General features: G+C 42.2%; 1 protein-coding gene across 1 annotated transcript in view; it reads left to right on the forward strand.

The window, feature by feature from the left end:
* lrpprc (leucine-rich pentatricopeptide repeat containing) overlaps window positions 1-14240 on the forward strand; it is a 77921-nt gene that overhangs the window by 22282 nt on the left and 41399 nt on the right. Inside the window, exons 17-23 of the mRNA XM_059024720.1 lie at window positions 282-388; window positions 613-690; window positions 2023-2079; window positions 3185-3298; window positions 4285-4415; window positions 5649-5734; window positions 12106-12313. Coding sequence (XP_058880703.1) covers window positions 282-388; window positions 613-690; window positions 2023-2079; window positions 3185-3298; window positions 4285-4415; window positions 5649-5734; window positions 12106-12313 — 781 coding nt within the window. The remainder of the gene's footprint in view (window positions 1-281; window positions 389-612; window positions 691-2022; window positions 2080-3184; window positions 3299-4284; window positions 4416-5648; window positions 5735-12105; window positions 12314-14240) is intronic.

Consider the following 14240-nt stretch of genomic DNA (forward strand, 5'->3'; position numbering starts at 1 on the left):
TGTCTGTCACATTCCGTTTCCCTGCCAACAACAACCTGTGTTTGGGGAACTGTCAGTGGTGCTCAAGCATAATTAATAATCCCATCACTCCGTGGGGGCTCCTGTGTGTACGTGCTCCCAAACCACATGAACTGTGCCTTGCTGCTCACTGCTGCCAGTCCAGGGCCTCTCATTAGCCTGACATCTCGCACCATTTCTGGTGATTTTCTAATAAGTTAGTTTTGATAACATGACAGCCTGGCTAATTTTGCTCAATCCAATGTGTGTTTATCTTCCCTCAGAGGTGGTCGGATATTTCCTTTATAACCTGATCGACAGCATGAGTGACTCCGAGGTGCAAGCCAGGGAGGAGACGCTTAGACAGTACTTCCATCAGCTCAAAAAGATGGTACGGGGGGGTTTATTATTGCCTGTCCAGCTGGCAGACACCTATCTATTAGCTTTCCAAATTGCAGCTTTTAAGTAAATGCATATCTATTTTTAATGAGAGGGCGCAAGTGGATTACATTGTTAAATAGACATTTTTTATTGTTAATAATTCCTTAAATTTTAAAATACTTGGATGGGTTTTTTGTCCAGCTGCTGACTTTCTTTTTTTTTTTAATGTTTCAGAACATTGTAATCTCGCCCAATATATACCGAGGCATTCGGAACCTGCTGGATTCGTACCACGTTCCAGAACTCATCAAGGTGAGATTGTATTCCATTCAGTGTATGGCAGCTGCTTTAAATCAGTAATTTTAAATAGATTATAAACCCTAACCTCCCACTCGGCCAATCAAAACACTGATATTCTTCTGACAGTCCTGCCGTTGGTGTCTTAGCTAGCAATTCTGAGTCCTCACAAGAGTTCTAACAACAGTGTTCGATTTTTTTATAGCTCCTTTTAAAGACCCAAAGCGCTTTTAAATAATAAAACAATGGAAATAGTTGCAAAAAGTCAAATCAAGACCCATAACAACAATCCAGCTAGTTGAACGAAAATACAAAATATACATGCACAAACATATATAAAAACAGACACTGTACAAGTGTCAATCTTAACCAGTCACCATTAGAGATATGCTGATTATAAATACTGCAGTTTGTCTTCAGCGTAGGCTTGAAAACGCACCGAGTCAAGATGCAAGGTGTTCTAGAGTAGTGACAGAGTGGCTAGGGCCCTGTCACCCTGTTTGACAGCCCTGTTGGCAACTGAACATACTGACAAAGTAGCTGAACCCTCAGACCGATACCATAGCATCTACCAGATGGGGGAGCTGCAGTCAAGGAAGGAGCTGAGGGGAGAGTTTTATACCAAGGTCATATTCATTCTGGTAGCAAGGTTATGTCAAAGGAGAAAGCGAATGTGACTCGAACAAGATCTTTTCTTAATCGTAACAGTACAATATGTAAGCACCAACAATTTAAACATTTAAATAAAAAAAGAGAAATGTGTCCATGCAGAGATTGCAGAGTCTGCAGAGATTAAGGGCTTTCTGGATTACAAAAGAAACATTTCATTCAAATACAGTATGGTTGTACAAACCAGAATTACAAGGACGAGAGCTAAAGACCATTGTCCCCCGTGACCTCAGTTGAGGATTGCTTTGTCAGTACCTGAGAAAAAGGGTTTCACCCTTTTTAGCTGCATTGTTTTTGAAGTGCTCAAATTCGCAAGCTAACTGGTTGCCCGAGCACTCCTGTTGTAGTGTTGACCCTAAACTTTTTTTTTTTTTTTTTCCCCCCAATGTCAGATTTGTCATCTGTGAGAAATATTATGTAGGATGGAAATAAGACTCCTGTTGCATAGCAGTTTCCCCCATTCCAGGTGTGTCTGATTTTAAACTTGTAGTTAAACCAGGAATGGATCAAACTGCTGTGCAATGGGAGTCTTATTGCCATCCCTGAAGTACAGCAGTGTGTTTGAAATTGCAATGTGATTGCATCATGAAGTTTCAGGTGACTTGTCTTGTAACATGTGGGATCAAATTGAACACAGACGTCCTTTTTAACTGAGTATTTTTCTGTTTTGTTTTTCAGGACGTCATCGTTTTGGTCGATGAGAATGCAAAGCTTTCAGCCAGCGATCTGCCCAAAGTAAATGGCTTTTCTTTCCCTTTGCAGTCATGCCTTCTTGTCTGTGGTTTGGAAGGAAGGGTTGACATGAATGTGCTGTCCTTGAAGCTTTCCAGCTGCTCTTTAATAATGGGGCTGATTAGCTGTGTGGGTGGTTGATTGATCATTGTGTAATTGATTAATAAAGTGGCCCATTGAGTTGCCTCACGAATGAATCTGCACACTGAGTAAATGGGTGGTGGAGTACATCGCTGCAGTACATCACTGATTGATCAATGAATCTGGGGAGCGTGCTTCCATAATCCTGTGCAGTATTTGTGTAAGGCTGTGTGTTTTTATTTTCTTTGCAGTTTTATTTTTTTAATGTTTGCTTTGAAATGCAACGGCATTCACACAGATTAGTGTCTAGAGAACCACCAATTAGGATAAATCTTGGTAGATACAGGTACTGTCTGTATGTCACACAATTTCTTTACATGTTCCTACCTAGTCTCCTATTGTGATAAAACAAGTTATTGAGAGTATCAGAATTTGGGGGTATGTGAAGGCACCTGTCTCATTCTTACATGTGCAGGTCATAGGGGTTTTCTTTTACATACTCATACAGACGTCTCTAATTTGTATTTACAGCGGGAATCTGCTTTTGGAATCTTCCATGATGTAATATTATGAAATGACTGCAATGTAAAAAAAATAAAACTAGCCATTTAGTTTTTCCTAAATATTATGAACGTAATATATGGAATTATTTTTTAGATTTAAAAAAAAAAAAAAAAAAAAAAAAAACGCATGGTGTTTTAGCGACTCCTGTGAATTGTCGTTTCATATGCTTTTTAAAGTGTCACCAGTAACATTCTCTCCTTGTCTAAATTCTGAAATGGAGCCTCTCTCTCTCTCTCTCTCTCTCTCTCTCTCTCTCTCTCTCTCTCTCTCTCTCTCTCTCTCTCTCTCTCTCTCTCTCTCTCTCTCTCTCTCTCTCTCTCTCGTGGGGTAATCGGGCCTCCTCTCCCAAGCTGGTGGAGTCAGTAATCGACCCTGCACACTGTCAACTGCTATCAGTTTAACTGGCATTTTCCCCTTTAGCGTTTTTGAATTAAATGGACTTCTCTCTGAATATTCCTCTCAGGGATCAGAGGTTAAAGTGTCCGCTCTGGAGAGTAAGCTGGCAGAGTTGAAGATGGAGAACAAACCTGTTGGAGAGACGCTCAGACAGCTCATCCTGGCCCTCTGCGCTGAAGAGGTGACAGCAACATATAAATAATCATAATATACACGGCATTTTTGTCTTTGATTTATTTTTTTTCTCACCATTTAGCATTGTTGGCTAGTGGTAATCTGATCTGAGGGTTACCTGAACTCAGAACTAAGGCACAAGTTTGGATTTAACAAACTTTTTTTTTTTTTTGAAAGACACAGGCTGGTCAGTTAAACAGGAATACCTCTCAATTCATTCCACTTGTTAGAAAGGAGGCATCTCTTGACATGTCTCCCGTAACCCCCTGATATTGATGCAGCTGCTATAGTCCCTGCTAGAGTGCTTGCCGGCCTCCCTGCACACGCAGTTTCTTGTGTAGTGGCAGATCTCTGTGCAAGTCTGTCCAGTGTATCTGGCCTTGACACTTGGGGCATGATCATATTATTTAAAGATGATGCTCCCAAGTGACCCTTTAGAGGATTCAATAAACCTGAGCCTAGTGGTGTAATGGTTTGAACTGTGCTGCTTGGAAACCAAGACTCTGCCTGCCTATCTTAACTCCCATTCACTGCTTTGTTGGGTAGGGGCTCAGACTGTTTTTGAGCTTGTACTGTGGGACTGCTGGTCTTGTGTTCTGCAGTATATGAGGGAGCAGGTTCTAGTGTATTTTTGTGTTTTATTTTGCTGTCCAGGTAAGCTTGCCAATTTCCATCCTTTTTTAAATGTAGGTTGTTGGCCTACTCCTAGTGTTTTTCCAAGCTTGTGTCAATTCAGCAAAAGTTGTAATGATATATATCTATCTATGTGTATCTATATATATATAGATATATATATATATCTATCTATGTGTATCTATATATATATATATATATATATATATAATATATATATGTGGTTGTCCATGAGCTATGTTTTACAGATTGTTTTCAGGACTTCAGTTCTGCACTGTGGGTTTGCAGAGTGTTCCCCTCCACCTGTCACATCAGCTTGCTCTTTTCCTAATGTGGTCTGTCTCCTCTTCTCTTTCATAGAACATGCCGAAAGCCCTTGAAGTGAAAGTCCAGCACGAGGCGGACATGGTCATTGGCGGCTATGCGGCTCTGATCAATCTGTGCTGTCGCCACGACAACGTCGAGGAAGCGCTCAACTTGAAACAAGAGCTGTGAGTACCATTCGGTATTCGGTGACAGAATGCATAACCATACTAATGCTACTATCCCACTTTCAAGCATGCCCCATCGTCACCAGCTTTCATCGTGTCTGCAGTACCGCTGTCAGAATTGCATTGTTATCGCATTAGGCATCAACTTGAATCTGTCTACACCCCCCCGCCCCCTAAATAAATTGCTCTGGCTTTTTTTGCTTTTGTTTAAAAATGTAAATATAGCACTTTTATTGTGCTAACAGACCAAGCTGTGCTAAAGAGAATTTCCTTTAAATAACAGGAGTTGTAATTGCATTGCTGCAGAAATCATAGTATCTTCCTAACCCTGTTGCTGTGTTGTTTTTTTTTCTGGTGTTTCATTCAGTTTTTTAACCAATATAAATGGGGGTGGGGTATGAAAGTAAAAACCTTGGACACATATTTGAATCTCTGAACAAACCCTGTTTGAGATGTACTTGGAGGCAACATAACAAGGTTTGTAAAAGTGAGCACTTGGCCATGGTAGAATCATTCTGAAGAAATTGCATAGCAATCTCAGGAGAGGAAACTGTTCTAAAGATGAGCACATCTTCTCCTGTCTGTCCTCTGGTTCACATGGAGATGGTCTGAACACTGTAGCCCAGTCAGTGTCATGTGCTCTGTTAGGTCTACCAAATACTTACTGTCCGCTGAACTTTAGTTAATAGTAGTGGTATATAAAGTGTAATTGTTTTAAGATGTTTTTGGCAGAACCTTTTTTGCATGGTATTTATGCAATTTTACCATGATTTTCCCATGGTTATATACTATACTATGGTTAGATACAGGAGGCTGTGTGGTCCAGTGGTTAAAGAAACAGGCTTGTAACCAGGAGGTCCCCGGTTCAAATCCCACCTCAGCCACTGACTCATTGTGTGACCCTGAGCAAGTCACTTAACCTCCTTGTGCTCTGTCTTTTGGGTGAGATGTTGTTGTAAGTGACTCTGCAGCTGATGCATAGTTCACACACCCTAGTCTCTGCAAGTCACCTTGGATAAAGGCGTCTGCTAAAATAATAATAATATACATTTACCATAGTTTAGCCTGGTTTGCCATGTTTAATATGCTTTACCATACCTTGTATATTCTTTACAATGCTTTCACTGTGCTTTTACACTTTGCTGTGCTTTTACTAAGGTCAGCGTGTATAAGGGAAGATTATTACTTTAATGATAAATATTGAATTGATGTTGTCTTTGTTTGTGCTTTCAGTGACCGTAAAGACTCCTCTATGGTCCTGGACGTCAACAAGTACTTGGGGTTGGTCAAGGTCCTCGCAAAGCACGGCAAAGTCGAGGGTGAGTTTAATCACTTGGGCAGCGGTTCTCAACTGCACCCACAGCAGTGGGCAGTTCTGCTGCAGTTTGCCCAACGTGGAAACTGTGTGTTAGTTAATGTTTGTACAACACTCCGTTATTCATCTTTTGATGGAGTCGGATCTCAATCCAGTACATTTCTTTGAACAATGAGCCAAAAAGCTAGAATCATGTCTTTACTGGGGCTTTTCTTGTAGAACGCTGAGGAGACAAAAAATAATTCTTCCTGGTATCTAATCACTTTTGGTGCAGCAGGTCACATGGCCTGATTGCTGCAAGATCATTGGATCATTTGGGAACCAGGAAGCAGGAGTTACTACTGCTATTGAGTTGTCTTTTGAAATATTTGCTTAGTCCTATTTGAAATACTAACCAAGATCTTCAACACGCGTCAAACATTGCTTCTCAAAACCTTGGTAAGCACTTCTTTTCAGGGCAATGTGTTATTGTATTTATTATTTTCACTTGTATGAATGTTGTAATTGAAACAGCAGTGCAAGGCAATGTACAGCCCTGCTGCACTTTCATACCTAATATTCTGTATTTATACACAGCACAGCCTCAATTGAGAGGGTCCCTGCCACTTTAACAGAATTACAAAACCGAACGTGATACTAATGGTATCTCATGTCTCTTGAAGTGCTTGAACATTTCACATACAAATGTGCATGTGAATTCAACCAGACGCCTCGCAAGCCGGCCATTTGTTGTAGTGGCTTGGCAAGCTTGTCATTTACATTTGCACGGCTCAGTGGGTTTTGCATTTCTGCAGCTACTTCTTATTAACGTAGCCTTTTCCAAATTGAGTTTGAAGATTATGGCTTGTGGCATAGATTGTACACCATGTCTAAGCTAATGGCTTTGTTGTGTGTGTGTGTGTGTGTGTGTGTGTGTGTGTGTGTGTGTGTGTGTTTTTCTCCCTGCTTTAAAAAAAAAAGCTGACGTCTGGACATAAAACCTGTAAACATAACCTTAATTTAGAATTGTCTCTGGTCCAGGGGGAATGCAACATTTATTTTAAATCTCTAAGATGATATAAAACAGGCCTGGCAGTATGACTCTCTGGCTTTTCACCAGTGGCTGTTTTTCTTCTAGAAAGAACAGCACTGTAGCTAGCATCGTGGTTGTGTAGGGGAGATGGGGTATTAAGGAAGCCTGTTTGTATAGTAAATGTGCTCATCTACACCAAGTAAAACACGCCAACCAACTGTTTTACCCATAGTCTTGGAGTGAGCTTGTATACTGTAAAGGCCACCTTATTTGTTTATGCCTTCAAATAACTCCAAGTAAGACCCGACTGCTTCTGATGTTGATTTCATATCCCGGACTTGGGAGCTTGCTTTGGAATGTCTTCGTTTTGGTTCATTAGCTCCTGCGTCTCCTCCACTCCTCACTGACTGACCGGCCGGTCTGCCGGCTGAGTAACACCCAGAGCAGCAAGCCGGAAGAGATTGCAGCGGGGCTCGGGAGATGGCAATATGGAAACCGACATATTTGACACTCCGCACAAAGAAATACAACTGAAATGCATGACTTGAGATGAGCCCTTGGGCACTGTAAACCCTTTCTGTCTCCACTGTTTAAATTATAAACAGTTCTGGTGCGCCATGCTTAAAATATCGAGTCCACATTCCACTCTTTTATGAATGGTATTTTAATGTGTGTTTAGGGCTCAGCGAGTGCTCAGTGCAGACATGACTTTAGCTTTGCACCTGATCCAAAGGACGGCCCCACTGACTGTGCTGTGTCTTGTGGGGTCCAAACACAAGGGCATTGGTAAAGCAATAGCCTTCTCTGTGTCCTGTGCCAGTCAGCCCCTTGCCTCATTAGCTCCAACACAGCTGGTGTTCCTTGGGGGTCTTCCATCCCAATACAGACTCCTCTCAGCTCTGCTTGCCTGTAGAGCTCTGAAGGGATGGCTGCAGTCTGCTATTGCTAACCTGCACACAGAACTGGGGAATCCACGTGGTTTATTATATGAATGAGTAATGTAATAATAGTTATTTAACTGAGGTTAATTTGCAAATGGGCTCTGGTGAGATTATACCTGCAGATACTGGACTGAGGCATTGTACTACAGGCAATTGCAGGTGGACAGCAGGAATCTCTTTGTTAGAAATGTCTAATTGTTGTTAACAATAACCACAATGCAACTGTTCATACAGTGTGGTGGTGCTTTTATGAATCACACTCAAGGTTAATGTGTGCGTTTTTAAATCTTAGGTGGCATTTGAAACACCTGGGGGCCAATTGCTTGTGTTTGCTGGAACGCAGTTAATTGAACACATTTAGCAGATATGCAAGGGGGTGACGTGAATTACCCAGAGGTCAGTGCTGTTGTAAGCCCATGCAGTGTCAAGTACAGGAACAAAACGGCTTGAGCTTCTGGGGCATTGGGGAGCGCAGCGTGGCCTCTGCCTTTACCTAGCTCTCTCCTCACAATGTGTGTTGGGCAACTTTTAATAGGGAGCAGGATACAATTGCTCCCCTCTTAAGAGTACATTAATGATACGTTCTCAGATACAAGGGTTCCAGCAAACGTGCTCTGAACAGTTTATGGCATGCATTGCAGCAGCCGTGTGGCGCAGCTTCCTCTCGGTAGAATACATAAAGGAGATTGGAAACCTCAAAAAAAAAAAAAAATAAAGCAAATGTATTATTTAGTTGTCCTTTTTTATTAACATTTTTTTTTTAAATCAACAAATTGAGAATGCTATCATGTGAGGTAATTGCGTGCTTTGTTGAAATCAATATGGGATGAGCTGATTGTGCAGAGATACTTTTAACCAGACCGTATCTGATTTGACTTGTAGATGATGGGCTAGGTACTACACATTTAATAGAAGTACTTAAGAACATCTATGATCCATCAATGCTCCTAAACTTACACTTTATACTCTTATTTCCGCACACCCGTGAGATGTTTTAATGCAGTTATTTAATATTTTTGTGTAATTAAGACAAATGCTTTGAGATACAGTCTACGCATTCGATACACAACTGTATTTTATGGTTCACTAGTTCAAGTTTGAATTTGCATAACGGTCAAGTAAATGACTTTTGCCTCTTCTGGCGCCAGATGAACAACCCCGAGTCGATTTTCCTTCTTGAACTATGAAAGCGCAAAGGCCAGTGCAGCCCCCATGTGGGCTCCAGCCAAGATCAGCAACTCAGTGACTCTCCCTGCACTCCTCACAAGGGAGCCTTTACTAGGGTAGAGACTGGGCTCAGTGACTCACCCTGCACTCCACACAGGGGAGCCTTTACTAGGGTAGAGACTGGGCTCAGTGACTCACCCTGCACTCCACACAGGGGAGCCTTTACTAGGGAAGAGACTGGGCTCAGTGACTCACCCTGCACTCCACACAGGGGAGCCTTTATTAGAGAAGAGACTGGGCTCAGTGACTCACCCTGCACTCCACACAGGGGAGCCTTTATTAGAGAAGAGACTGGGCTCAGTGACTCACCCTGCACTCCACACAGGGGAGCCTTTACTAGGGTAGAGACTGGGCTCAGTGACTCACCCTGCACTCCACACAGGGGAGCCTTTACTAGGGAAGAGACTGGGCTCAGTGACTCACCCTGCACTCCACACAGGGGAGCCTTTATTAGAGAAGAGACTGGGCTCAGTGACTCACCCTGCACTCCACACAGGGGAGCCTTTATTAGAGAAGAGACTGGGCTCAGTGACTCACCCTGCACTCCACACAGGGGAGCTTTTACTAGGGAAGAGATAGGGGTCCCCTGGCATATCTTTCACAGACCCTTCTCTGAGGGGCTTTGTGGATAATTTGTGTTCACAAAATCACCAGTGCCTAGTAGCAGCCTATTTGTGGCATCTGTAAGTTATATAAAATTGTATACCATCCCTACGCAGATCGTTTTTACCGCACTTGAATCCCTCACAAAGCTCTGCACAAAGGCTGCTGTTGAGATACCTTTTTGTTTTTTGACGGCAATTAGTGAAATGCAGCGGGTAAACAAACCAAACCGAAACAATGACGCTCTGTCGTCTGAAAACAGGAAAACTCGAGAGTAGAGTGAACACAAGAGGCCCGACCTCAACCTCGCAGGACTCCATTAAACCATCAGCAACCCCCAGGGGATTAGTAACTTATTTGCATAACAAGAGGCGTGGCCATGCTCTGAGTGTGCGACTCAGAACGTGTTGTGTTTTTTTGGCTTGGTGTTAGGAATCGTAAGCTATTATAATAGACGTCCATGCTAGATAAAGTGAACAAGTGTGCGTGTGTGTCCTACAGAAGGCCACCCCGTTCTGAAAAGTAACTCTGTTAAGCAGCCTGCCGGTACGTGCTTCATGGAAATGTACAGCAGTGAGCAACCTTGCAAGGGAAGCCTGCTGCCTGATGAGCGTTTGAACATGCTGCTTGTTTAGAACAAGCTCTCTCTGGCGTAGCCAGGATAATTAGTATCGACAGTGCAAACAAACCCTATCGGTATCCAGCCATTAGACTGCCTGTAAATACAGTGTAAACACATCTTAATTATCTGGCCTTGTGACAAACCATCTGCCTGGGAGAGACAATGGCTCGGACTGGCAGATGCGAAGGGGGCTGATAAAGCCTCCACTTAGCTGGCTCTGTCAGCTCCAGGGCAGGCTGCCGGGTGAGCCGGGGCACGGTGGGCTCACTCTTCCTACCTATAATTTATAGTCGTAGTTGTGGGGAAATTAGAAAAAGCATGCTATTGTGGGGGCTCTAATTGTAGTCTCGTTTAGAAATGCGAGTAGTAATTAACTTGGAATTGGCATTCTACACCAGAATTTGCATTCCTGCTGGGTTAAAATGCTGTTTTAATAGCAGTTTGTTTTCCCTACATGAAATTATCTAAGGGCCTTTTTATGCGCTCTCTCTCTGTGTCTCTCTCTCTCTCTCTCTCTCTCTCTCTGTGTGTTTCTTTCTTTCTTTCTTTCTCTCTCTCTCTCTCTCTCTCTCTCTCTCTCTCTCTCTCTCTCTCTCTCTCTCTCTCTCTCTCTGTCTCTGTCTCTGTCTCTGTCTCTGTCTGTACAGTGCCGAGAAAGTTTGTGAACCCCTTAGGATTTTCACATAATTCAAACCTAAAATGTTATTAGATCTTAATCCCAAGTCCTAATAATATATCCATGTGATCCAGATCCAGCTCATTTCAGGTCCTGTCACAACATTTCGATGGGGTTTAGGTCCGGACTTTGACTAGGCCATTCTAAAACGTGTAATTTCTTCTTCTGCAGTCATTCTTTTGTAGATCTGCTTGTATGTTTAGGATCATTTGTCTTGCTGCATGACCCACTTTCGGTTCAGCTTCAGCTCACGGACGGATGGCCTGACATTCTCCTCTAAAATCTTCTGATACAATGCAGAATTCATGGTTGTGTCAATGATGGCAAGCCGTCCAGGTCCTGAGGCAGCAAAGCAGCCTCAAACCATCACACTCCCACCACCATGCTTGACGGTTGGGATGAGGTTCTTCTGTTCGAATGCAGTGTTTGGTTTTCGCCAAATATAACGTTTCTCATTGAGGCCAAAAAGTTCCTCCTTTGACTCATCTGTCCAGAGAACATTGTTCCAGAAGTCTTGTGGATCATCTATGTGCTCTTTGGCGAACTTCAGACGGGCAGCAATGTTCTTTTTAGAGAGCAGTGGTTTCCTCCTGGCTATCCTTCCATGAACACCATTCTTGTTCAGTCTTTTTCTGAGTCATGAACAATCACATTAGCCAAGGTAAGAGTGGCCTGCAGATCCTTGGATGTTACTCTGGGGTTCTTTGTGACTTCCTTGATGATTTTCCGGTTTGTTCTTGGAGAGATTTTGGTAGAATGACCGCTCCTGGGTAGAGTGACTGTAGTCTTGAACGTCCTTCATTTGTAGACTATCTGTCTGACAGTGGATTGGTGGAGCCCCAAAGCCTTAGAAATTATTTTGTAACCCTTTCTAGACTGATGAACATCCATAACTGTTTGAGGTCCTCAGATTTCTTTTGATCGTGGCATGACGTGTTTCCACACACCTGTATGGTGAAGACCAAACTCACAAAGTTTCTCTGTCCCAGTATAAAGCACGGTTGGGGACAATTCCTGTTTTTCAATTCCATTCCTAGTTCAAATTTAGTATTATGCAGAATAATAATTGTTGCCATTCTTATATATTGAAGAAAAATAAACCTAGCAGGACATCAAATGACGGGTATTCTTAGATAAAATAATGATTACTACCATTGAGACATTAATATTGTCCAAATACCAGATTTGTCCCTTTGAAGACAGCAGCTTGTGTGATTCAGTCCAATTCAATAGGAGGCTGACATGTCTGTGTGCTGACGCTGCCTCTCTGTTCCTCTCTTGTGTCCCGACGCAGACGTGCTCGGCATCCTGAAGGAGATGAAGGAGAAGGGCGTGGCCGTGCGGGACGCCAACGTCACCTCATTCTTCCACATCCTGAACGCCTCGGCCATGCGTGCGGAGGAGGAGGTCGTGCGGAGCATCCTGGACGCTCTCTTCACCCTGGGCCTGGCCAAGCCTTCCGCCAACCTCTGCTCTCCGCTCGTCACTGTGCACCTGGAGAAGTGAGTGCGGGGAAGCACAGACAAGTGTAGGAAACAAGAGCATTGAACTAGGAACAAGGAAGCACAGACAAGTGTAGGAAACCAAGAGCATTGAACTAGGAACAAGGAAGCACAGACAAGTGTAGGAAACCAAGAGCATTGAACTAGGAACAAGGAAGCACAGGAAGTAAGGGTTTAGTCGAACTCTTTGTTTCTTTATCATTTTAAACATGCACCGAACAATTCTAAACATATTAGTATAACTAATTAACTTTAGAATCTTCTATCACCTTAAAAATGTGAAGTCATTAATATCATGATGATGGTAAACCCTAGATATCATTGTGATGACGTGTCTAAACTAATACACACAAGACTTTGTATATTTTCAAGGAATGACCCCTATTGTGGTATTATAGAAAAAATAAATAAAAATTTTTGCAACATCAAGGCGCTGTACAAAACAATCAAACATAAATCAACATTACAAAACACAATGAAAAACAGTCGGTTTAAAAAAAATACATTGTATAAATACATAATGAAATCAAATACAATGCGATTCCATTCTTGAATTTAGTGAGGGGTATACAAACCATATTCAATGCTGTTTCTATCAATGCTTGTTGTATAACAGTTAATCTACCGTACCAGCTTGAAACTGGAGTCGTGGATGGCAGAATGCACGTTGCTTTTAAAAAAAGTCTGAAATCAACTGTCTGAGCCAGAGCTTTCTGCTGTTGTGCTCCTCGTTTGTGGATCGCAATTTGGGTTAACATGAGGCAGGCTGAAACTATTTGAAGTCTAAATTGAAAACATGCTTTTTTCTATAATTGGTTGTAGCGGGAGTGTATTGCACATACAAGCTCTCTTGTTTTGTTTTTAACTTTGTACAGTGCTCTGGGATGCCATGGTGTTAAAGGGCGCTCTATAAAAATACATTTGTATTGTATTAACAGAGTCACTGGGTGTTTTGCAGTTGCAACGATATCCAGTGATGAGTAAACCCAGTTTCATCGATTTCAGCATTCCCTCCACCCACTACCGCACCTGCACCACTGCCTTGTATTGGTGTTTCGTGCCCTGTTATACTGAATAATTGAACTATATCACTGCGTTGAAATAATTAGGCAGCAATTACATTTACGGAATGTGGCAAGAGAATTCTTTTATTTTAATTTTTTTTCAACAGAAAACTAATTTAGCATGACATTTAAATGAGTTAAGTTTCGAACGCGTGTGCCTGTTTGCTGTTCACAGATATCGGGACTGATCTGAAAAGCCTTCCTCCCTCGGTGGCTGCAGCCAGATTACCAACGTTATTGATTATTTGTTGTTAATTTAGCGATCGGTATCACTGCTCACTAAAACACAATATGCAAATAAAACCAAAAAAGCCTGTCTCTCGGCACTAGACCTTAACCTTCATTCAGCTCTATTTGCGAGAATGCTGTTTTAAGTAGATCTCCTCATTTGCATGTTAATTATGTACCGAGCGTTAATTACTATATTCCAAACAACATGCAGCAAGTCTGTGGAATGGGGAGTTTAACCTGAACCCTGACCCTGACACTCTGACTCACACAGCCCAGCACGGAGACTGACAGGCCCTGTCGAATGTGGCTTTCGTTTATATTTCAGTCAGGTCACAGATTGTGGCAACAACAAATGATTTACAGCAAGACTAGTTCTGGGGATTGTATTGCCCATTTTCCTTCTGACACCTTTTACTTCCTAGTAAATACCCTGGTGTATCTGAATAGATAATCGTCTCCTCTTTAAAAATATGCTCAATATTTTAATGAGCCACACATCTCAAAAGTAGAATGGTACTCTGAAATGTTCTCCTGTTTCTAGGAAAGCAGTACGGATGGGGAGTTAATGTGAAGTCCTCTGGAATTGTATTTCTATACAGTGGACTGATGTCACCTAGAACTCCTTTTATTGA

Source organism: Acipenser ruthenus, chromosome 5, assembly GCF_902713425.1.
Source record: "Acipenser ruthenus chromosome 5, fAciRut3.2 maternal haplotype, whole genome shotgun sequence".
Taxonomy (NCBI): Eukaryota; Metazoa; Chordata; class Actinopteri; order Acipenseriformes; family Acipenseridae; genus Acipenser; species Acipenser ruthenus.